This window comes from Stigmatopora nigra, chromosome 15 (genome assembly GCF_051989575.1).
Source record: "Stigmatopora nigra isolate UIUO_SnigA chromosome 15, RoL_Snig_1.1, whole genome shotgun sequence".
In the NCBI taxonomy this organism is placed as follows: Eukaryota; Metazoa; Chordata; class Actinopteri; order Syngnathiformes; family Syngnathidae; genus Stigmatopora; species Stigmatopora nigra.
The window spans coordinates 3123052-3149911 of NC_135522.1; the positions used below are offsets into that span (position 1 = coordinate 3123052).

Genomic DNA, 26860 nt, shown 5'->3' on the forward strand with positions numbered 1-26860 from the left:
TGTGAGTCATCACAGTTTAAATGCATTGCATGTCTGCAGCCAATGCATTATATTATTGTGATAGATCAATAGTAACTTTGTATTTTAGTCACAGAGTTTTAAGAGAACTTTACTTTTCTCTTCTGGAAGCATGGTAATTAATTAACATCTCCGCCTGATAAGTTTAAGCTCAAGGTTCAATTCTGGGGTCTGACCTAACTGTACTGAATTTGCATGTTTTTCTGCGTGGGTTTTTGCCAGGTACTCTGGTTCCACCCTACATACCCAAAACATGCATGGGAAGCCAATTGAACACTCAAATCTCCCCTGGGTAAGCTCCGACACCCCCACAACCCTAGTGAGGATTTGCAGTTTGCAAGATAAATACATTTTTAACATTTCATTTTTTTTAATTCTATGACCACCCAAAAACAAACAGGAACACGTGAAGGTATTGAAAATATCCTTTTCAAATGGATAGGATATCTACATTAAAAAAGTATAGTTTAGTGAAATATCTTTAAAAAAAAGGAGAATTATTCCTGCAAAACTTACACTGTTGCAAATTGCTAATAACCAACCAACTGAACCTGCAAACAAAAAAGTGAGCTACTATTCTCCAGTTAATTTTGCAGTTTTTTGGAGACTTCCTACCAAACTTGACAACTTTTGATGAGTTCTTTTATCTGCCTAATTGCATCTAAAGATGAGTCCTTGAGTGCCAGTCCCATCAAGACGGGCTTGTTGCCAGCTTCTTGTGACACAAACGAACCCAAGTTTTTGCCACACACATGCGTCAGGGGCTAAAATAATAATAATAATAATAATAATCAGCACATATTAAGCATGACAGTATTATTATGTTAGAGAAAAAATGCATTTGTTGTACCTCATCCTTTCCAAGCAGTACTTTGGTAGAATACATTGAAGTACTGAATTCCTCACATCTGGATTCCGGAGTGACAGAAACAAGTGTCCCTATCTTGCCATATTGGGTTATGACAATAAATATGTAATTACTAAACCCCGTGCAGACAACTTGTGTGGGGACACCGTTGATTTCTTTCTGTGTCTGTCGTGATGAGATGATGGGCTCTGCAGAAGACATTTTGTCAAACCTAGGGAAAGAAAATAGCACAAAATTTTAATTTTTTAAATGGCAAATGTAAACATCACCTAAAATATTATATTTGGAGATCAGATAAAACATTATTTCTATTCTATTTTCCTGGCTATATTTTACAGACAGTAAAATGACAATCATTTTATACTTTTTTTTTGGTGATCATATATTCTATTGATTAGATAGGAAATATTATGGTGAAGATATTAATTAGGATAAGGATCAGTACCTAGTTTTGTTTTATGACCATTAAGGATGAAGCAGTTTTGTATTTTTTTCAGGGAAAAAACTACATATGAAACCCCTCAATTATCACAACGTGGTATGAAAATCAGAAAAAAGCACGCCTTTTAAAATCACTACTTTGTATGGGGATATGACTTTTGTTTTAGAGAGATCGCTAAGACTTAGCCACGCAATTGCTAGACGAAAACAACGAGACAAAATAGATGCACACAGGTTTTGGATTTCAAGATCCAAGCTCGTCCTTACCTATTATCAATCAGAGAGTCTATTCAGCGGAGTGAATATGTATTTTTCCCCACGAAAGTCAGCTAAAAAGGCTTTTAATTCTGCTTTCCATTTGAACATGCGCTGCAAAACGACGCCTGCGTCATGACGTCAAGGACACGCACGTCCGGGTTGAGTTGGCCTGCGTAAAATAGAAGACAATGTTAATAAAAGCAATGAGACGAATAAAATAGTAATAAGTAATACAACATATTTAGCAACGCGACTATGGTTTTGTAAATCATATTTTTAAAGACCAGGCATTTTAAAGACTGTAGTTTTATCCAATTACTGTCCTGCTACAAGTATTACTACTACTACCAATAGTACTACTACTACCAATAGTACTACTACTACCAATAGTACTACTACTACCAATACTACTACTACTACCAATAGTACTACTACTACCAATAGTACTACTACCACCAATAGTACTACTACCAGTACTACTACTACTAGTAGTACTACTACTACCAATAGTACTACTACCAGTACTACTACTACTAGTAGTACTACTACTACAAATAGTACTACTACTACTACTACTAGTAGTACTACTACTACCAATAGTACTACTACTACTACCAGTAGTACTACTACCACCAATAGTACTACTACCAGTACTACTACTACTAGTAGTACTACTACTACCAATAGTACTACTACTACTACTACCAATAGTACTACTACTACTACCAATAGTACTACTACCAGTACTACAACTACTAGTAGTACTACTAGTAGTAGTACTATAACTACTTCAACCACTACAACCACTACTACTACAACCACTACTACTACTACTACAACCACTACTACTACTACTACTACAACTACATTTAGTTTTCCAGGAAATTAAATTTAAAGAATATTGACAGTACATCGATTCCGTGTTATCTAACATTAATTACTTATGCAAAAGGGAAAATTGGTTTATTTTCCTCCTGGTACCTAAGCAAGAATGATTTATTTTTTAAAATATAAATTTGCATGAGAGTGGTAAACTTGAGTCCACAGAGAGGAAAGCTTAGATCTGCACAGAACTGACCTAATTTAAGATGTTGTTTATTTAATTTATATTTCAATTCAAATAAAAAAGAGTTGCCTTGCAGCTATATAGGCTCCATCATCCTTCTGCTAAGTGCCAAAGATTGTTTGAAGCCCTAAGATCCTCACAGCACGGGGGGTGACAAAGGCAGGATAATTTCTTATCAGCATGACTTCACTCTTCTGGTGGGTTTTCTTTTCGAAAAGGCCTCTCTAATAACTACTTTAAACCAATGTGACATTTGAACAGAACAAGGCCAAAGATAAGCAGACACAGCTTCATGCAAGACAAACGCCTGAGGAAATTTCCAAAGTGCTTACATGTCCTTTTTAAAAATGATTTTATATATATTTATATATATTCCAGGTGAATTTGAAAGTCTGCAAGTGCTGCATCAGGCTGATCCAAAAAGCCAGAGACCCTGTGACATATTCACAATGTCAAATGGAGTACCAGACTCAGCAGAATTGCTATGCATTGTGGGTGGGCGGTAGGCACATCTAAAATGGGTATAACAAAACCGATCATGTTTCCATATTAAACGACATCTTGAAAAATGGAGTCCCAAATATCAATAAACAGCATGTCAGCATTAATGTATGGGATGCTCAGAGCGCAAGGTGTTCACAAGTGATATTTCCGCACCGACTATTTCGATAAATACTTATTCAAAAAGATAAAATAACACAGAAACTTCAGAGAATGGAACTTCTCTTTTTAGTTTTGTGTTTTTATACTTAAAAAATTAGCAAAGTGTGACAGAAAGATATGTTTTCAAATTTTATGCTCTTGGGGGGGACACCAGTCTCTTGCACCCTTTCCCACCTCTAATGTACAAACACAAGAATATATAATATTATTTGTGTTTCTCAAATACACACCTAAATACAAATGTAGTTTTTCCTTTAACCAAACATATTATATATATATATATAAATATTAATATTTCATGCGCCCTCTAATAGATTGCACCCTAGTCAGTCGCCCAAATTACCCATAGCAAAAACTAGCTAAAAGGCATCATATTCGATCCATGAATTTTGAGCAATGGAATTGAGTTATCATATATGTAAACATGATATAAATTTACAACAATATTTGAAATGTTGTCGTCTTTTTGTTCCGAGGGACCGTTAAAGCCTCAGAGTTGGGAAAAACTTGAATTTGCTTTCAATTTTTGGTTATTTGGCCTTTTAAAGGTTAAAGTCACCCAAAGGTCAAACCATGCAGCTTTCATTATAATCAAACATTTAAAGACGTACACAGAATCTCCCACCTTTCATCGTGGAACAATTTAATTGTGATAGACAAAAACTTGTCAGGAAGAACCACAAGACAACACAAAATATATACAAACAACACAAGCCATTATTACCCTGGTGGCCACTAGAGTGCTGTGCTGTATTGCAGATGGACCAATTGCTATGACATTCCAAAGTTGCCCTGCACTACAACCACTACTACTACAACCACTACTACTACTACTACAACCACTACTACTACTACTACTACAACTACATTTAGTTTTCCAGGAAATTAAATTTAAAGAATATTGACAGTACATCGATTCCGTGTTATCTAACATTAATTACTTATGCAAAAGGGAAAATTGGTTTATTTTCCTCCTGGTACCTAAGCAAGAATGATTTATTTTTTAAAATATAAATTTGCATGAGAGTGGTAAACTTGAGTCCACAGAGAGGAAAGCTTAGATCTGCACAGAACTGACCTAATTTAAGATGTTGTTTATTTAATTTATATTTCAATTCAAATAAAAAAGAGTTGCCTTGCAGCTATATAGGCTCCATCATCCTTCTGCTAAGTGCCAAAGATTGTTTGAAGCCCTAAGATCCTCACAGCACGGGGGGTGACAAAGGCAGGATAATTTCTTATCAGCATGACTTCACTCTTCTGGTGGGTTTTCTTTTCGAAAAGGCCTCTCTAATAACTACTTTAAACCAATGTGACATTTGAACAGAACAAGGCCAAAGATAAGCAGACACAGCTTCATGCAAGACAAACGCCTGAGGAAATTTCCAAAGTGCTTACATGTCCTTTTTAAAAATGATTTTATATATATTTATATATATTCCAGGTGAATTTGAAAGTCTGCAAGTGCTGCATCAGGCTGATCCAAAAAGCCAGAGACCCTGTGACATATTCACAATGTCAAATGGAGTACCAGACTCAGCAGAATTGCTATGCATTGTGGGTGGGCGGTAGGCACATCTAAAATGGGTATAACAAAACCGATCATGTTTCCATATTAAACGACATCTTGAAAAATGGAGTCCCAAATATCAATAAACAGCATGTCAGCATTAATGTATGGGATGCTCAGAGCGCAAGGTGTTCACAAGTGATATTTCCGCACCGACTATTTCGATAAATACTTATTCAAAAAGATAAAATAACACAGAAACTTCAGAGAATGGAACTTCTCTTTTTAGTTTTGTGTTTTTATACTTAAAAAATTAGCAAAGTGTGACAGAAAGATATGTTTTCAAATTTTATGCTCTTGGGGGGGACACCAGTCTCTTGCACCCTTTCCCACCTCTAATGTACAAACACAAGAATATATAATATTATTTGTGTTTCTCAAATACACACCTAAATACAAATGTAGTTTTTCCTTTAACCAAACATATTATATATATATATATAAATATTAATATTTCATGCGCCCTCTAATAGATTGCACCCTAGTCAGTCGCCCAAATTACCCATAGCAAAAACTAGCTAAAAGGCATCATATTCGATCCATGAATTTTGAGCAATGGAATTGAGTTATCATATATGTAAACATGATATAAATTTACAACAATATTTGAAATGTTGTCGTCTTTTTGTTCCGAGGGACCGTTAAAGCCTCAGAGTTGGGAAAAACTTGAATTTGCTTTCAATTTTTGGTTATTTGGCCTTTTAAAGGTTAAAGTCACCCAAAGGTCAAACCATGCAGCTTTCATTATAATCAAACATTTAAAGACGTACACAGAATCTCCCACCTTTCATCGTGGAACAATTTAATTGTGATAGACAAAAACTTGTCAGGAAGAACCACAAGACAACACAAAATATATACAAACAACACAAGCCATTATTACCCTGGTGGCCACTAGAGTGCTGTGCTGTATTGCAGATGGACCAATTGCTATGACATTCCAAAGTTGCCCTGCAACCACATGGGATTTGACCACCAAGGCTTCGTTTTTTTCACCAATTTTATATATAATCGACCCTCCCAGTTAAACTAGATTGAAGATCTCGGCACTGAAATTTAAGCATTCACAGCCAGATTCTGGTTTAAATGAATTGGACATCTATAGCCATCATTGGCATGCAATAAGTTAAATAATAAGAAAAAATAATAAACTTTAGTGTTACTTTAGGCTATAACCAGCATAAATTTCTGATTTTAGTCCATTTAATTCCAGTCGTTTATTTTTTATTATCACTATCTTCATTTAAAAATGTATTTTTAATCATCACAAATCATATAAACTATCCAATAAGGATTAATATGTTTAAAAAAATATATACAATTAATTCCACATCAACCCATGCTAAATAATTGTAATCAATACATCTAATATAGAAAAATAAAATACATTTATCAAAGCCTTTTGGAGGACTTTAAAAAATACTTTAATGGCCTAATAGGATTATTTTTAATGTTGAGTAAATCTCTTACCCTGAATAAAAAACCTCTCTGCTGCTTTACATCATTTTTGTGACACCAAAATTATTCCACACTCAAGTCTACATATGTTATAGCAGCAGTTAAAGATCATAATTGATAGTTAAACATGAGTTATTCACCTCATATTTCACTCATCATTTTAGCTACAAGGTGTTACGTCTCTGATAAGACCCTTGAAACTCTTCAGTATTCGGGTCAAGTGTAAGATGTACAGTATACTTATGCTGGAACTTCAAATTAAATCGCCATTTTTGAGTGCACAAGAGAACTGGAATGAGAAAAATTGATGAGTATGAGATGAAGGAGAATACATGTTCATGTCCCAGGTACTTAAATCAAGTAGCTTATGACCATTTGTATTCTACATTCAAGCTTTATATCGACTAATCATCAAACATTCTTTTATTTAAAATGAAATTTCTATATATCATGGCTTTTTTTTTTAAACATATAACAGCGACCAGATTATCATCCATCAAAACAACCCTGAGGAATTGTGGAATACGCCCAATTTTTTGATAAATATATCCAGCTATAGGAAATATTCGTGTTTTTTGGGGTTTTGTTTTCTTGTAAAAACATATTTTTACAAATAAAGTGATTGATGTTTTATTGTAGAGTGGTACCTTGAGATATGAGCTTATTTTGTTCCAAGACTGAGCTCGTATATCAAATTTCTCGTAAGTCAAACGAATGTTTCCCATAGAAATGAACTATAAAATAAATTAATTTGTTCCAAACCTCTAAAAAAAACACAAAAAACGGGATAAAAATTAGATTTTTTGCACGGCAACGCGCTCGTAACATAATTTAAATTAACTTGGATTACGATGCAGATAGACTAAAAAAAATACAATTAATCTAATTTTACACAAAATTTTATTCTAATTTTGATGCGGCACCACCTCATTATATCCCAAGTGCCCAAGAGCTATTCACAATCATCATCTAATATGCATTATTTCCCCACATAGTCAACATTTTTAAAATAAAACTCACCTCCAGTACCTTGTATTATTTGTATTACCTTCCCACTATTCAGCTGTAGTACTCTCATGTATTTTCTCATGGGACACCAATGCAAGGTTATCCTTAACGGTCGGCATCTCTTAATATTCACAACAGTCCGGCGCAATCACGGCGCCAGGCGGATCGATTTGTTCAACAGCCAACAAATCCGCCGCAGCCCCTCCATCCGTCCGAGTCGAGCGAAGGTGGCTGCATGCTAAACGACTCCATCGATAGTTGATGTCCAAATCCCTAACAAGAAAAAAAACAAAAACACCAAGTAAATAAGAAGCTTTATAATGTACCGTATTTTCGCGACTATAAGGCGCACTCAAAAGTCTTACATTTTTTCCAAAATAGACAGTGCGCCTTATAATCCAGTGCGCCTTATATATGGAAAAAAACAGAAAACCAAAAAGGAAAAACCACCACTGTCGGATATTAAAAAAACACAAACGCCTGAACTGAAACAATACTGTTAAATATGCAGATGTCATCTTAGTTTACAAAATCTTCCATCATATAGCTCCTCCCCCACTGCAAGATTTTATACAAAAAAATCCAAAACATCAACAATGGCTGGCTCTAGAGGTGACTGTAAAGTAGTGAGTGCTTCATACCTGGAAGTCAATAGCAATTACCGTATTTTCACCACTATAAGGCGCACTTAAGTCTTAAATTTTCTCCAAACTAGACTGTGCGCCTTATAATACAGTGCGCCTTATATATGGAAAAAATTTCATTCATTGAGGGTGCGCCTTATAATGCGGTGCGTCTTAGAGTCGTGAAAATACGGTACCCCACATTGAAACTCACTGTTCCCCCTCTCCCAAAACCTGGATAATTCACCATGTTCAATTCACTTAACATACCCTAAACAAACAAAATAGTACTCCGATAATGTAGTACAAACACAGAATTGCTGGTGAGAGGTGTCACGGGGGGGGCGAGGTGGTGGGAAAAGGAAAGTGTTTCATGTCGGATCAAGGCAAACATGGCGAGCACCTTTTCGGCGAGCTGGCTGGTGCATTAGCGCTAAGAGGCCAGTCACGTGTGAATCCTTCATGCGGGCCGGCGGTTGTGCTTAATGCAACCGACAAGAAGCTCAAAACAATCCATGAATAAACCACAAGGTTGGGCCTCTGTGAGAAGGGCTAATTTTAATTTGCAGTGCACAGATTATATTGTCTACTGCAATTCGGGAATGCCAGTTCTTGGTTGTTGTAAGGGCAGGAAATCTTTAAATCACAAATACTAAGTATTCACATAAGCATACCAACAAGTTGGGATTGATTTTTTTTTTAATGCTAAGACCAGGAAAGTCAATAGTAGTTTTTTTTTTTTTTTTTGGGGTAGGACTAGAATACAATTTAACGTACATTCTGGACTATTACTGTTATTTTAACAGATGCCTATTGAGTTGCGATAAAAAGATTTGTTTCCTTTTCATTTTTTTTTTAAATTGCGGCAAAGTATAATTTGCACTAGTATGCATGTTTTAATTAGTAAATGCTTTTTGGACATATAAAAACCTGTTGCATATGGGGAAGTAATTTTGTAGTATAAGAATTAAAAAATAATGTTTTATTCTGTTAAAAATGTTTTATTGTGTTGTTTTGATATATTTCATGAGCAAAACATTGAAAAAACCTAATAATATTTCAGTATTTTTCCCTAATTCAGGTGCAAAAGATCACTTTTAAAATAGAAATTTGGCTAAAAACATAACATTATTTTCCATTTTTGATGCAATGAAATGAATGCACTTAAAACTATTTACTTAAGTCTATGTTTTCAAAATCAATCCTTCTTTTACTCCCACAAAAAAATATCCTTTGACTTTCCAATCGATGTCTAGTGTCCCTAAAAGTCTTAAATCTTTCACCCCAAATTAAAAACAAATCTCAAAAATGTCTCCCAAACAATTTTCAGATTGTACATTTCACTTGTGATGACTTAATCATTAAAATTAAGAAATCTAAGACCAAAATGTCATCCTTTTTTTTTTTCGGGGCAGACATACTAATCATCCCTCATTGCACGATAGCCACACATTTGTCTGTCATTTGGCTTGCCGTTTGACAGATGGGATAATCCGACTATTGTTATGCATGAGACATAATGGGCACAATATTTTACTGTGACATGACTGTGAATTCCAAGGCGGATCAGCCGAAAGTCATCCATCACTCTAGCTATGTTTGTGTGTGTATGTATGTGTGATGGCCGGCTGGCATTTTTGGCGAGTGTGTCATTCGCGTGGCAGGTCTCGGGCGTTATTTAAAAGAACAGCAGGCAACGGTAGATACATTTCACACGCCCGGGAAAAAGGTCAGTGAGGATAAATGGGGAGGGATGTGGAAAATGAGCTTTCTCTCACCTCTTCACTGCACTTGGTTATGTGGTTAATGTTTCTTATCTGGAGAGCCGAGATCTTAGTAGTCATTGATCTTGTGTCTTCTGCTTTCCAAAACTAGGCAACAGTTGAGATGTTTCTGGTGGCGTTTTTATATATATGGAGTCGTAAGGCTGGGGGTTATTGAGTTCCAACTCTGGGAAAAAAAAGATTTCACAGAAAGGTTAAAAAGTGAGTGTTCTTAATGCTTTGTTTTTATTGGGTTGGAGTAAGTTGGGAAAATATTGTTGAATGGGGTCTACAAAAGAAGCTTAAGTTTCAGCATGTGTTCTATTGAATTTCTCAATTTATCTGAGTTATTTATGAAACTTTTTTTATTTTTATATTACTTGTTTATGTTTTTTTAATGGGAAAATGCACTTTTTTGGAGTAGGACCACCAATTTGGTGATAGGCAGTTGTGTTTTGTTTGATTGATTGAATTTTAACATGAAAATATGGCAGTTACTTAAATGGCAGGTTTCCATTATTTCTAATCATTTTTTTTCATAAATAAATTAATCTAAAATTATCCATTTTGTTGTTATTTGTTTTTGTGGTGGGTGGAAATGTTTCTTTATTTTATGCAAAAGTTAGTTTGAGCAAAATAAAAAGTATACTGCTGTAAGGCAATTAAAATTTTCCATCATAATCAGCAGTGAACTTCCAATAAATCCATTTTTTAAATGTAAAAATGTAATATAAAAATTACAATATACACCTCAGTGTTATTTTGTTGCTGGTAACCCTCTCCCCATTGACTTCAATTGACAACCAAATTCATTTAAACTAGAATGTCTGACATTAAGAAATCACAACTTACTTCCATTGATGGTAATAAAAGTCCAATCCAATTTGACTGGAAAGGAGAAACCTGTCAGCTGCTCCATTCCTGCAATGCAACAAGTTGTAAAACTGTACAGGTTCTAGTATACATGTTTGATTTGCTATCTGTATATTTTTTTGTTCTCCAAATTTCTCCGCTTAAGTTGTATTTAGTCTTCCGGTGCCATAATTACTTTTTAAATAAAAGCCTACGTGTTTGAGAGCTGTTTACAACAGTTTGTGTTATTTCTGGCAGGAAGTTCACTCACAGCTGTTGATACATTAAAAGTGAGGTGTGAAGAGTGTTGTTGCCGATGCATTAGGGGAAGACACCGCGTCTCAGTCGGTGTCCCAACAGGGTTGTTGTTTTGCTTTACCTAAAGCCCACAAGACAAAAGGCTTGGTGTACGAGTTCACCTCGGCTGTGTATATGCTCGCCGAGGCGGAACATTACATTTGGCTGAGGCTCGTCTTATCTGCCTGGTGGATGTATCCTTCTCTAATGTTTAATTTGGTTCTTAGAGAAAGGCCCTTTTCTTATTAAATTATTCAAATGAAGGCTGCTACCGTATTGAAAACAAACCCAGAAGGAGGAGAGGTGTATTGAAAATAAAGGTATGGAAGAAAGAATAGGAAAACATGGTGCCACAGATAACAGAAAGTTGGATCTTGGACCCTGGCTAACAAAAATGGGATGAAATCAGTTTTTTTTTGGGAGGGGAAAGAGGCATTTTTTACAAAGAATAGGACTATGGAATTGTGGCACAGTTAAGTCCAATCTATTGAATTTTGTCAAGTACCAAACGCAATAGGGGGGCGTATAATGGAAGCAGCATGTATTCAACTTCAAGCTGCAAATGGACAATGATGGAAAACGCTATAATTTCTGACTGTGTGACAATATCACAGATACTGAAAGGTTGTGCGTGTCCATTTTTTACTTTCAAGGTCTCATTTGCCATTGAATAAAGGATTTTTGATTTCAGTTATATATTTAAAATTTATACAAATGGGTGCAACCGCTATTCTTCCATCGTTCCAAGGGAGGGATTGTAGTCAGCGTTATCAAGTTACTAACTCCTAAAAGACAAGATGGTGAATACCTAGACTTTATGTTCACTAGGGATATTTCTATACATATTTCAAAAGAATAACGAAGGACTCAAAAGGTCGCCCAGGGCTACAGACATATTTTTTTGAGCATCTAACACACACGACGTGGAATCTTTTCAATCTGGATGCCATAGCAACGCCCGCTGCTTACCTGCTTTGCCCACACATGACTCAGCAGCTGTTAACTCTCATGTCATGCTACAATGAAGGCGTCTCACCACCATGCGGAATATAATATTCCAGAATGTAACATTCCGGAATATAACATTCCGGAATATAACATTCCGGAATATAACATTCCGGAATATAACATTCCGGAATATAACATTCCGGAATATAACATTCCGGAATATAACATTCCGGAATATAACATTCCGGAATATAACATTCCGGAATATAACATTCCGGTATATAATATTCCGGAATATAATATTCCGGAATATAATATTCTGGAATATAATATCCTGGAATGTAATATTCTGGAATATAATATCCTGGAATGTAATATTCTGGAATATAATATTCTGGAATATAATATTCTGGAATATAATATTCTGGAATATAATATTCTGGAATATAATATTCTGGAATATAATATTCTGGAATATAATATTCTGGAATATAATATTCTGGAATATAATATTCTGGAATATAATATTCTGGAATATAATATTCCAGAATATAATATTCCAGAATATAATATTCCAGAATATAATATTCCGGAATGTAATATTCCGGAATAAAAATAAAGGCCTATAAGTCTTTAAAAGACATGCGGAATAGTGACCTGGGATCGAACCCTCGACACCAAAACCACGAGGCCGACGCGCTAACCACTCGGTCCGACAAGTTTATAAATCCCTTTTTTACCCGATTGCAGTTCCCTGCCAATTTGCGATCCCCCGATGGGACGTCTGTAGTAAACACCCTCATAAACTTCTCGGCACTCCACGTGATGAGCTGTTGCGTAAGCGGCACTTTGAATGTACTTGAGCCGTTGCTGCAGCGCGCCGGCTGCATACTTGGGCTCTTTTCCAAAAGGACCATTTAAGAGAATGACTAAAGTCACATGGAGGTGTCGGAGGTGGCCATTCTATCAGCCCACGCCCAAAGACACATTGAGCTGCTACTGCTGATGATGATGAGACTTCTCAAACAGTCTCACATCTTGAGATGTTTTCTGGAGTGAGGCAATTTTACCTTGTTGGCCGCCATTGACGGCCAGAAACACATCAGAATTGCTCTAAAAGTGGACTGTTTTGACCTTGACCACACAGTAACTCATTCATAAATTCATTTTATGAACAAACAAAGGAAAAAACAGAGTTCTGGCAGCTCTTAAACTTCAAGAAATTTGTTAATGAGGATTAAAAATATGATGATGATTTCATGAAAGATCAACAAGTTGTTTAGTCACGTTATTATCTGTTGCAATATGTTTTTGTAATTATTTCACAGCCATATTACCAGCTTCTTGTAAAGCACTGCTTTGAGAAATGAATTGAATTTGTTCAATAATGCAAAGCCCTTGTGGCAACAATCATATTTGCTTTTAAAATGAGTACAACTAAAACATGATGTTATGGACCCACAACCAAGCAATAACATGTTTCAATAGAATAAACATTTTTTTATGGTTTGCCAGTTATCCCAGTTAAAAAAAATATGCTCTTCATCACTTCCCATTCTACATACAATTCCAAATATCTATTTTTTAAGACTAAATGCCTAAAAGGGACAGCCTGGAAATCTCATCTCTGATTTTTTTTGTCTCAAAATAAATGAAATATCTTTTTAACCATGCATAACGCAACCATTTGATCATTTTAGAGTGCTTACAAAACCTTTCAATGAAAAAATGGAGCGTATCACCTTTGATTTTCCGCTTGGAGCTATACAGGGTGGGATTCATTGGTGTCATGTCCCTTCCACTCTACCAGTCAGCATTTTTAAGAACCAATCCCCTCCAAGCATCTCCTCTTGCATGTCCACTTCTCTATGATGAAAAGCAAGAATAGAATGTAACATATGGGCTGTCTATACAGGCAAGAATTCATATTAACTTAGTTATTTATTAGCATCCATGGTGTGTATTTTTATTCAATACAGCACCAGGTTTCAGCACACTTAGTAAGCATTAATGCTAAAATTTTATATGGAACCATCTGTGCTTCCCATTAATAATAATGCAGCAATTTTCTTTTTTTTGCTATGAAATAACTGCCTTTAAAATATTGCCTGCTTTAATGGAAGGATATATTTCCTTTTTTTGCCGCAAACTTGTTATTTATCCTTTTATTTTTTTTTCAAAGGTAAACAAACACACACAATGATATTTCCTATTAAAAATGTCCACTTCTCTGTTGACTGTCAATGACAGTAATTGTCATCAGGGGCATATAAGTGTTGTTTTTTTTCTTCCTTTTATTCTTTTTAATTAAATTCACTAGCTTACAAATGCCCAAGGCAGGCCTTTAATTATCGGTGGAAAGCTGGGATTTGCAAGTCCAATTTTTGTCTAAAAGTTTTGTTGTTTAAAACAAAGTGGTGTTGTTGTCGTTGTTGTTGTTGTTGTTGTGATTTTTCTTGACAAATGGCAGATGTGTTGTGTTTTGTCCAAACTTTTTTTTGCTCCAGGTTTGGTTTTCAGAGACATGAAATGATGCTAAGGACGATTTAAAAGCTGTTTTTTTAAGTGTTACGTCATTGGCTGCCATTAATAGATGACCAATCCAATTTGACTATCCAGCCAAACTAGATTGGACATCTATTGCCACCATTTAAACATCATTGACAGTCAATAATAAGCATTGAGTTCCAAAAAAATTTTATAAATAAACGAGCACCCGTCTTCCATCATTTTTTTAGAACCAGAAACGCAAGTTTTTTTAAATTTTTTTTTGTTTTTTAACCATGTATGGATAAGGTCTTACATACTTAGTGATAAAGTACTTCGCATACACAAGAGAAATGTGTCATGTATAAAAACAATCAAGTTTAAATATTCATAAAAGAGTTAAAAATAAAAATGGCAATGTCCAATGACTATATTATAGTGACAATTTGATGCATGCTAAAGAAAAGGCTTACTATTTTGCTATAATTACACTTGTACATCCATTACATACATCATAAGTGCACACTAGACATGTTTTAGAGTTGGGAAATCAGGGACTGATTATGTAATTTTCATAGATTCAGAATCGGGTAGAAAAAGATCAGCTTTTTTAATAAATTGATTTATATATTTTTAAGTTGATTGTGATAGATGGCTATAGACATCTCATCCAATTTTATAACATTTCTCAGGTATCATTTTGGGACTTTGGCTTTTAGACTATTTTGTTATGAAAAGGCCATATTGTAAGAAATCAAAGTCATTTTGTATGACTTTTATTCCACGTTTGCCTGCAGCCAACAGTCAGTGTTTGTTTACCTTCTAAAGTTCATCAACACTTGTGACTGGAATGAACCAAAGTAAAGGTAATTGTCATAGAAAATACCTGAGTACTCAATCGCCATCTCACCCGCAGCCACCTCCTCACACACTTCAAAATGTCACCTGAATTTCATGTCACAAACCTGAACTGTATTTGTTTTCGGGCAGGCCGGCAGGGTCACGTCACAATTCCGATACCTCCATGCGCATGGTTTGATAACCTTCAAGGCTTTTTTGGAAGCGATCTGAGGAAAAAAAATGAAAGTTTGTTAAACTAGTTTTTCAATAGGAACTTTATTGTCAAAATTGCATGTTCCACTTTACAACTATCAGTTTTTTAAGAGGTAATGGTTAGTTCTATTATAAAGTGACTTTCTTTGTCTATTTAAGTCATTTTTTGTTGTTGTTTTTCTTATTCTTTCAGTGCCATTAACACATCCAATCATTAGGCTCTTTACATCCTTCTGTTCTCAATTCAAATGATCACTAGCAGACAAACGGATTGGACGTCTCCCACCAACATGAAAAATGAATGAATGAATATAAAAAAAGAATACAGAAAACTCCCAAGTGGCCCGGTAAAACATTTTCTGCATTTCAACACCATGCAAGTGCATTCTGGGAATGTCCAACTAGCTCAAAATCCGTGCAGTCACGCCCAAAACTATACAGTAATCCCTCGATTATTGCGGTCTATGGAGACCAGATAAACGAAAAACCGCAAAGTAGTGTCACCCCTATTCAAAAAAACATAATATATATAGTTTTTTACTTCAGTGCTGAGTCCTAGTAGCAAGCCAAAGACAGGGGAGTGGCTTGCACTTGCAAATTTCAGCATGAATTTTCACATTTTTATGAACTATAACAAACAAATCAGCAATGCCGTAAAGCCACGATATTCGAGGGATTACTGTACTATGGAAAATATGCCAAATGTTATTATACAGAGCGTACAAAGAAGCCCCTGAGCGACAAATGGATGCACGATTACGATACGAGATGAGTGCCAACAGCTAATTTCTGTAATAATCTCAACCCTGCACCTAATTGGCTACACGCCAGCTGTTTCTCATCAAAATAATGAGTCCGTTTGTCTTTTCCGAGGAAGGAAATCACCTGTCTTTTCTCTTTATTTCCACTCGTCATCCTCCCACGGAATCTTGTTTTTTTTTTAGTATGTTATTTCCTACACAAAAACTACAATAGCATCATGTGATTCGCACTCCATCACCTTTATGCGGGGGTCTCAAAGTTTGGGGGGTTTCCACGATGAGTCACCATCATAGAACGGTTAATAGGGATTTATTCTATTCACAATTTCCTTCAACTGTGGCCTTATGAGGGGCAAAGAAGCCTATTTAGGAACATATTGTGAGTGGGTGTTGAAAAGTGAGTCATACCTGTCTAAGAGAACGTGGAAACAGAGCAAAAAAAATCAGAATGAAACACTTTTCTATCAATTTATGTTTCAAGTATCAGTCAAAGAAATGAGAGGCTAATTAGCATTAGTCAAAACTGCAACTTTTTTGTGGGTTTAAGAAAATTCCGGCCTACGAGATTTAAACTTGAATGATGAGTATGTTAATACTTTAGTCATTTTTTTCAGTTTATGTTTCATATGTACTGTTAACCTATGCACTTTTTTATCTGTATCATATCTTGTGCTGACCCCGCCCATCTGTCAATTTTTTTAAGTCAATGTGCCCACCCCTAAACTAGCCTATGGTGCATGTTTCTGGGATGTAAGTTGAAACCAGAGTACCTGGAGAAAACCCACACAAGGCCAGGTTAAACTTCCATACAGGTATTAAAACCCTAAATATTCAAAACAGTAAAAATAGTCACTTTCTCCATAAGAATTCACAGTTGCCCATTTTTTAACCTCATATTTACCCTTTTTCTGATTTTATATGAAACTGTGGCAAAAACCTTTCAATTAACCCATTCAGACTTGACTTTAATCACATAACCGTTTACTATAAAACTATATTTTTCCCACCCATAAAGGATATTATCTAGTAGACATTTGGCTCCATTTATGAGTATATTTTTTACTAGGACTGAGATGCAGTATTTCTTTTTGAAATCTAGCTCTTAAATCTTATGAGTCCCACCCATCTATGGTTTTATTATATCTCTGTTACAATTTCAGGAATTCCAGGCACAACAAACAGCACTAATATGCAATGCCGTATTGCTGTGATGAGAATCCAGCTGGCAAATTGGACAGGATGGAAACCTTGAGTGGACCCAACATAGAATCACCTTGCAGGCTCGTTGGAATTCGAGCAAGCCTTTACAATAAGATCCATAAATCACCACGACAAAGGTGACCCTAGCTATAGGCCGGTAATAACCTTGTCTTTTCATTTTTTTAAAGATAGAAACATGTGAATGATTGTTGTCATTAAAATGAAGCCCAACGCCATTGGAAAAAATAATGATGTTTTATAGTATCTTCTCGTTTGTGGAAAGATCTTCATTTATTTATTTTTCAGTTATTTTTTAATGACCTTTTCTATAAATGATGTTAAAAATATATATATAAAGGTAGATGAGAGGTATTTTTTATTGTGGATTGCGATCTAAAAAATACTTTTAAAAATCCAATGCTGTTCAAAAAATAACGATGCTTTATAGTGTTTTCTTGTCTGTGGAAATATCTTCTTTTGTTTATTTTATATCTATTTTAATGACCTTATCAATAACATATGCTAAAAGAAAAAATACAGGTAGATGAGAGCTATTTGTTATTATAGCAGTCTAAAAAAAAATTATTAAATATATTTTATCCTCTGAAAATAACGTAACAGTGCTTCATTTTTTTTAATCACATGATCGGGGACATCTATAATTAGTACGTGAATCCTAAAAAATATGAAAACAAGGACTGCAGGATGGAAAATTATAGGAACCTATAGGGAACATGTGGCTCAGGAGCCACATGTGGCTCTTTTGATGAGTGCATCTGGCTCTTTGCTAACCTGTGAGCTCAAATATGGAAATCGTTGGTGACAGAACTAAGATATAATATCTAGAACTGCTTTAATCATTTTCCCAACACAAACACATAACATTAGTATTTAAAAATTATCCAAAGTGGGCATGTCACCATTTTAAAACCCAATTCCAAGACGTTACCATTTCTGTCGCCTATTCACTTCGCCATCTTTGAACGGAATGGAAATAGCACCTGATTATTTCCATGAGAAACACGGGCGCTCCCCCACTAAGCCCATCTGATTTTAGGCTTTGATTAAGAGTGGGGAGAGCGGAGATCATCGCGTTCAGCTTCCTGAAAGTGATGTTCTCTCGCAGGAAAAACACTTTGACGACATCGCTGGGAGGTCCCTCAAAGGATCCAAGTGGAAGAACATAAAGCCCAAAGCCCCCAACGGCTGGCACCGTAAAAAAGATGCTGAAGGAGCGCACCGCAGAGAGTGGGACTCATTTTTAATTTAGCGTACCTCCATTCAGCGTGGCAGGAAGACTTATGAATACTCGCCGGTGCAGTATTTATGAAGGTGTCAAATGGGCAAATCAGAGACGATAAGGGCACCAGCTGCGATTTGTCCAAAAATTCCGGCTGGATGATCGGCCTGTGGCCACGGCTTGTCTTTGGAAATAATTTTACTCGTATTAAGATTAAAGTTTGCTTCAGTTTTTTTTATGCAAGGCCATGTGAAACTATGTTTTGGGGAACACTGACGCTGATCAACGTCCAATCTGAATGGATAGTTAGGGAAGGAAAGCAATCTAAAGATAATAAAACAATTTCCCCAACCTTTTTTTTTTAAATTATGCAATTCTGAGTTTTAAAAAATGTAAAAAAATGTACATGACGTTTAGTATTTTGCCTTTAAATTGGGTTTTCAGGGGTAAAAGTCCTTTCCACAGCCCCAAATGTCTTATATCAAAGTGTATTTCATTATTATTATATATAAAAAAATATGAAGAAATCAAGTTTTGTCTACAACTTATGGCTGCAACTATATTTTATAAAAACATCCTCAGTTTCAGTGGTTCCATTCATTCCAAATGAGTAAAAATGACCGCAGTAAGAACAAGAAATGACTGGAAAAAAGCCCTTCAATCTATAAGTGGCCCAGAAATCTAGAAATGCTTGGAAATCCAAAAAATGCCTGGAAATCCAGAAATGCTTCAAATACAAAAATGCTTAAAATCCAGAATGCCTAAAATCCAGAAATGCCTAAAATCCAGAAATACCTGAAAATCATAAATGCCTAAAATCCAGAAGTGCCTGGAAATCCAAAAATGCCTAAAATCCAGAAATGCTTGGAAAATCCAGAAAGGCCTGAAAATCCAGAAAGGCCTGAAAATCCAGAACTGCCTGGGAAATCCTTCAAAAATAATCCAAAATATACTGACATGAAAAAATCACCAAGTACTCTAAAACTAACTCGAAACTACCTCATTGGCTGATACAAACAACCATCGACATCAATTTAAACTGGGAACACTCTAAAATATTACAATGCCATTGACATAATTAACTATGCCAGTCAATACAAATGAACATTCAGCAAATATTTCCAAGTCACATGGTCCATCTGTTTATATGGTAGTGACTCTTCTTATGAATATCAGATTGGATTGGATGAATAAATCGATTGGCTTCATATAACTGTGCCTTTGAATGATAACAGAAAGCCAAGCGAGTCGGCTTGCTCTTTGTTCTGTAAAAAGCAAAGCGAATAAAAGGATTAAGCGAAACAATACATTGACGCCGGTGTGCCTTGCTTGCGCCTCAGATTGTCGGCTAGCTTCCGCCATATGTTGGAACGTTTGCATGTGGAAGCCGTCGGCGTTTTTGCTTATTGAGGGTGTGTACCACAATGAGAAAAAAATTAGGTGCCTTGTTTAAAAAAAACTAAAACGTTAATACGAGAAATAATAACAGGGTCAACATCGGTTTGGTGGGGTAGAAAATTATCTGCGTTACCCTGGCTTTTGTGCTAGGGCCGAAGGCAATTTAGCAAATGTGTTGAATTCCTTATTTAAGCTTCATTTAGCTGCACATTCATTTGGGAATGGGAAGTCATTTCTACCCAACAATTCTCTGCTCGAAGAACTTGGCAACCTCAGGGGGGGAAAATTATAGAAAATGATTAGTCATATTGAGATGACTTGGCCAGAGTAAGAGTGAAGCATATGTAGTACAAAAAAAAGGAAATATGTCATGTTTTGTTGGTGTTTTGGTTGGTTAGGTGTTTGTTTTGTATGTACTGTACTTGTGACTGTGTTTATTGTGTTTGTGATTGTCATCAACCATTCTCTGTGTAATTAAACCTCGTGTTTTTGTGTGAGTATTTTCTGTCTTTTTCATGTCACCCTTTCTCGGTATACATTGTCGTTTTAGTACTCCTCATTTAAGTTTGTATTTTTCGTTTTTTCCCCATTTTTATTGTGTTTAAGATTATTTTGTACCTATTTTTTTCCATTAAAAACCTTAAGTTGTGCACTAAAACTTGTTGCCTAATTCTTGCACCGAAGTTCCACTCCACTGCCGAGGCGAATCATAACAAAGACAGAAAATACTCAGGAAAAACACGGTGTTTCAATACACAGACAGAGATTGATGACAAACACAAAAACCAGGACACCCAAGGAAACACAGTCAACCAAGCAAAACCACAACAAAACATGACAAAATCCGACATTCGATACAATCGGCAAGCACGTTATCGACACAATTTCTCAATTTTCTGCTACTTTTCCATCTATTTTCCACACACAGACGTCTCCTATTTAATATGAACGAACACTTTCCAATCTACCTCGTTGTTTCTGAGGATTACATGAGCCGCCGCAACATCGAGACAACAAAGTGGGCGGTTGTCCTCCGGTCGGCATAAGCGTGGGCCGCTCTCTCCGGATAAAACAAGGAGACGGCGGGTATACCCGGCGTAGACGGACGGGTGGGCGCTTCGACCGCCATGTGACACTCAGAGAGGGCGTAAACGAGCATCTACGGCGAGCTAACGGCGTGGATGTACTCAACACGTGTGCTTGGGTCCGTTAGAACGGACCTTGACCTGTCATTTCGCTCGGTTTACATCCTACATGATGAGTCAGGCATCTGCATAGAAAAATACTGTGTAGGAAGGTGATGTTTCATTTGCATTATTCGCTTCTTGTGAGGTATTTGTTGTTATTTATTGTCAAAATGGAATAAAAATAGGAGTGATTATCCTTTTAAGTATTATATTCTGACAATGCTTGAATGGTGGATGATGATATAAAGACTTTTGTAGTTGTTGTTGTTTTTTTAAATGACTTTTAAGTACTTATAGTACTTAAAGAAAACTTAAAGAGTCAATGGCACAATTATCCTTTTAAGTACTATATTCTGACAATGCCTGAATGGCGGACAATGATCTAAAAGTACTTACAGTAAACAAAGAAAACTTAAAGAGTCATATTTTACCAGAGGAAAGATTCTAAACATTTTCCAATGAGTTATAATGGTGAAAAATGAAGATATTATGTATATTTTTTACATTTTTCACAATATATCAATACTTGTGACTTCTGAAAGCTTCCTATTCAACTCAAGTTATATCCTGAGACATGATTTTTAAGTACTTACAGTAAATAAAGAAAACTTAAAGAGTCATATTTTACCAGAGGAAAGATTCGAAACATTTTCCAATGAGTCATAATGGTGAAAAATGAAGATATTATGTATTTTTTTACATTTTTCACAATATATCAATACTAGAGCCTTCTAAAAGCTTTCTATTCAACTCAAGTTATATCCTGAGACATTTCAGATGACGAAAAGCGGGCGTCAATTCCGCCAAATGAAATATTAACTACATATTTTTACCCTGTGCTCAAAAATGGCCAGATGAGAGGATAGCTGACTCAGTGGATGTTAGCAATGAGTCACAAAATCTCACGACCACAGAGGCCAAGATTGTTATTAAAAAGCAAGATACTTTGCTTTAAGAGTATATTAGAACTATACTACCATGGACAGTTACAGATGCAGTACATGACAAAACAGCTTCTTCTTTTTTCTACTTGGAAAAAGTATGACAGGGGTGACGAAAGGCCATTAAACGCATCGAGTACGCCGCAGTGACATCATCATGGACTTGCTGACAACAGCATGGCGGCGGGGCGCGTCTCTAGGGACGAGAAGTCCACCTCCAGGAACGAAGGAGGTGGAGAAGTCGATAGAATGGTGCGGAAACAACAACGTGCTCCGGAATATATTAAGACTCAGGACGTCGTCATTGACTATATGTGGAAAGAAGATGGACACCCCACCATTGCTCATCCGTGTGGACCGAATGGCAAAATGTTGGTTCAGCCTTCGACCCGCTTTGGGAAGGATTAGACAAATTCAAGCGGAAAAATTCAAAATTGACGTGTGACGTGGAGGGGAAAAGGAATGGAACACTTTAGGTCACTAACTGAAGAGTCACTAAGATAGAGTCCCGCTATGTCATTTTGTATGGCCTGTCAACTTCATAGTTTTTTTTCATCAAGTGAAAATTGGGAATTCTATAGTCTATAAAGCCATTGAAAATGTAGGAGTACAAAAAGTACACAATATGGCATGTTTTTTCCTTTTTTACAACTATATGTTGTGTATATATGTATATATATGTGTATACATGTATACATATGAGTATACATGTATATATATGTGTATACATGTATACATATGTGTATACATGTATACATACATATGCGTTTACATGTATACATATGTGTATATGTGTATACATGTATCCATATGTGTATACATGTATACATATGTGTATATGTGTATACATGTATCCATATGTGTATACATGTATACATATGTGTATATGTGTATACATGTATACATGTATACATGTGTATATGTGTATACATGTATACATATGTGTATATGTGTATAACTGTATACATGTGTATATGTGTATACATGTATACATATGTGTATATGTGTATACACGTATACATATGTGTATATGTGTATACATGTATACATATGTGTATATGTGTATACATGTATACATATGTGTATATGTGTATATGTGTATACATGTATATATGCATGTGTATGTGTATACATGCATATATGCATGTGTATAGGTGTATACATGTATATGTATGTGAATATGTGTATATGTGTATACATGTATACATATGTGTATGTGTATACATGTATATATTTATGTGTATGTGTGTATATACATATACACACACATATACACATATACACATAGATATATAGATATATGAAGACAATATTACACTTTCTCTGTTTATCTTTCAATTGAAAAGAAACTATAAGTCATAAGTCATAAAATAATTACAGTAACTTTTATTGCCATTGACGGCAAAAGACATCCAATCCATTCGAACTGGGAGGGTTGGAAGCTATTTCTATTAACGGCTTTTTCAAATGCATTCTTCTTTTAGTAACTACTAAAACACATACTCTGTGAAGCTATACATATCGTTGCATTGTGAGTGAATGAACAAAACTGACACATTGCAACCAACATAGTCGAGTCGTGATATTAAAAGTAGCATCATATGACGTCAACGGGTGACATCACAGCGTCGACTTATTTTAGGCAAAGCGCCATCCCTTAAATCAATCGTCGCCCGACGACAAGGTTGTGCAACCTTATAAATCATGCATATTTTTCAAATCTACGCGTAACACAAAAAAAAAACGCACATCTCTTACTCTACTCCCCGTAATGGATCAAGAACTAGTACCACGCTTTCCGTAAAAAGGTCAGACAAACATCCACTTAGATTGTTTCAATTATGCATATCTTGTCTTACATACATATTCCGTGGAAATGTATCAATACGGACGGGGGTGCTATTTTTAGGCCAGGAAAGGAGGAGGACCCAGCCCAAAATCGGAGTGGATCAGCGGGGGAAAACGCTGAAAGCACCGATGTGATTTATTTTCAGAGGTCTCCCAGCTGAAGTATAGTTCATCCCATCGCGGCGAGGCTTCCACGTGTGTCGCGCGTCTCGTTTGTGAGGCTTTTAGTGGAGGTAGGGATTTTACCACCGAGGGTCGAGCCGAGACAGACTCAATTATGGGGGTTCTGGACCACCTTAGTGGAGTGGGACCATGTTTCAATTGGATTCCTCTGGTGGTTTTACAGAATACCTGACTGTGAAGGACCAGGTTTGTTTACTAGTGTATTATCAGAATCAATCATAATTTAATATTAGACAATGTTGATATCCTCAAGGGATAGTGTGTTATTGATTTTAAAGGTACAGATAACAGCTTGATCCCGATTAAAGAATTGATTTTTTTTCTTCAGAGTTTTGGCAGGGGAGAAAAGCGTATGTTTTTATTATCCAATGAAATTAGAGTATTTCATATATCCAGTCTTTCCTTGTGACATCATCAATACTCACTATTGGTGTGTACAGTTATACCTCTACTTACGAATAGGTACGGAAGTTTACTACTTTTTTAATATGCAAATGAGTGACTCAAGATATGAAAAAAGATCCAAGTTACGAAATCCTCCAAAAAAGTATTTTTGCGTTTCCATATCCATTATTTTATCTTGAATTCCCCTTATTAAACAATTAAAAACAGTACAAATACTACATGGCATATATTTTCACACACACACACATTGGGAACACGAAAAAGTCTAAAATGTACTACAAAGTGGACGACATTAATAAATCATTACCCTATAATTTTCTCTCATTTTTTTGTGTTTCCTCACATCTTTCACACAAAATTGTGATAATTTGAACAACTTTAAAGGGTGGAGCGAATTAGAGAATTTACATATAAAGTACACTTCTACTTACAAAAATGTCAAGTTACGAAAAAGACTCTTATTTGTCAAAAACTCACTGTGTTGTTCAATAATTTGACATGATGGCTGTTACATTGCTATCATGGAGTGGCTTTAATAGTGGCCCCTAAACAATGCCACAGTTCACCCAAGTTTTTCTGAAAAAAACAATTATCCCAGCGTCTTTCCCGTCAACACCTTTTGGAGACCTTTTCCATAAAACCACTGGATAAATTCCACCTCATCAGAGCATTCTACACTGTCAACATATTCAAATACTTGCAAATTGCACTTCCGCTAAGGTTGACAGCGTGAGATCCGTGTCGTAACCTAATCGTGCGCTGCGCTCTACCCTGGCGTTTATGCAAATGGCCCCTTTCGACTCAGACGCATTTTCAGTAATTACGCCGCAGGTTGCACTCACGCCTCAATCCGTACTTCCTCCTTACATCAATCCCGATTTGACGACGTCTTCTTATATAATATGGACGCTTTAAGATTATGTAAAGCTGTACACGGTGATCCAAACAGAGAAATTAGGAGCGTGTTGGCCTGACAGTTCTGGGGTCGATTGTACAATTTCGGGTCAGGCCTCAGTGTGTGGGGTTTGGATTTTCTCCCCGGGCTTGCGTTGGTTTTATCTGGGTACTCTGAGTTTCCTCTCACATCCCATAAACATGCATGCTAGGCTAGATGGTTGAACAATCTAAGATAGCCATTTGCATTGAGAGTGATTTTAAATGGTTGTTCGTCTTTATGTGGCCTCCGATTGGCCGTGGCTGGACGTTTGGTCGCCGGTCCTTTTGGTCGCCAGTCAAATGGTGAGAGAGAGTTTCCTGTTGAAGCCAGCTCTCAAAATTATATTCATGAGAGAAAGTTTAATATCTAAGAAAGACAGTTTAATATCTAAGTACTGTTTAAAATCTAAGTACTGTTTTATATCTAAGTACTGTTTAATATCCAAGTACTGTTGAAACCAGCTCTCCAAATTATATTCATGAGAGACTTTAATATCTAAATATCTACTGTTTTCAACAGTACTTAGATATTAAACAGTGCTTAGATAATAAACAGTACTTAGATATTAAACAGTACTTAGATATTAAACAGTATTTAGATATTAAACAGTACTTAGATATTAAACTCTCTGTCTTAAATATTAAACTCTCTCTCATGAATATAATTTTAAGAGGTGGTTTCAACAGTAAACTCTTTGTCACCCTTTGACCGGCGACCAAAAGTCCGAGCACCCCGATCGGCTGACCACCAATTCCTGCTACCCAAAGTCGACTACGATAGGCTCCAGCACCCCTCTGTGAAAATAACCAGTTCAGAAAATGAACAAATTCTAATTCTCCGGGTATTTGAATAACTAACAACCCTTCTAAAAGTTGATCTCCCTTATTATATAATCTTAATGCTGCAACTAGGCCATTAAAAGAGGACATTTGGAGCATCCCATGTATTAGATGACGGTTAAAATTCACATGGAACATTAGGGAAGTGTTTCTCCCTTTTTTTCCACATTTGGACGCCCATCTCCTCCTCCCTCCTCCTCCTTCCGGCAAGATGGATGTGCAGCACTTCATTGACAGCAGATATTCCATTAAATCAGCCCTGCGCTGGCCCCCGTCTCCACCCCTGAATTATTGCCATCCCCGCTACCTCCCATCCGCCATTCTAAATTGGCTTAGCCACTAAATGAAGGATTTCAATAATTCATTCCGCCTATCTGCCGTCCCTTTTCTTCACACCGCCTCGACCCGTTCGGACTTCATTTAGTTGCGTTATCGTCTTTTTCATTCGGGCCAAAACAGGTGGCTTCGGTAGTCGGAATGCGGGGTATTCGAGTCATTAGGAACGCAGAAGAAATTCCCCATTAGAATTAAATATGAATTGTTAATGG

At 36.1% G+C, this 26860-nt stretch overlaps 1 protein-coding gene across 1 annotated transcript; it reads right to left on the reverse strand.

The window, feature by feature from the left end:
- Positions 1-4: 4 nt before the first annotated feature.
- Positions 5-6854, reverse strand: psmg3 (proteasome (prosome, macropain) assembly chaperone 3). The gene is made up of 4 exons (XM_077734501.1): positions 6483-6854; positions 1595-1754; positions 869-1097; positions 5-782 (listed from the first exon to the last, which is right to left on the reverse strand). The coding sequence occupies exons 3-4, from the start codon at positions 1085-1087 to the stop codon at positions 630-632; spliced, it is 372 nt and encodes a 123-aa protein (XP_077590627.1). The 5' UTR covers positions 1088-1097; positions 1595-1754; positions 6483-6854; the 3' UTR covers positions 5-629.
- Positions 6855-26860: the final 20006 nt, after the last annotated feature.

Coding starts and splice junctions, on each gene's coding strand:
- psmg3 (XM_077734501.1), bottom strand. CDS start 1,087: ATGTCTTCTGCAGAGCCCATCATCTCATCACGACAGACACAGAAAGAA. Junction 783..868: donor TACTGCTTGGAAAGGATGAG/GTACAACAAATG, acceptor TTATTATTTTAG/CCCCTGACGCATGTGTGTGG.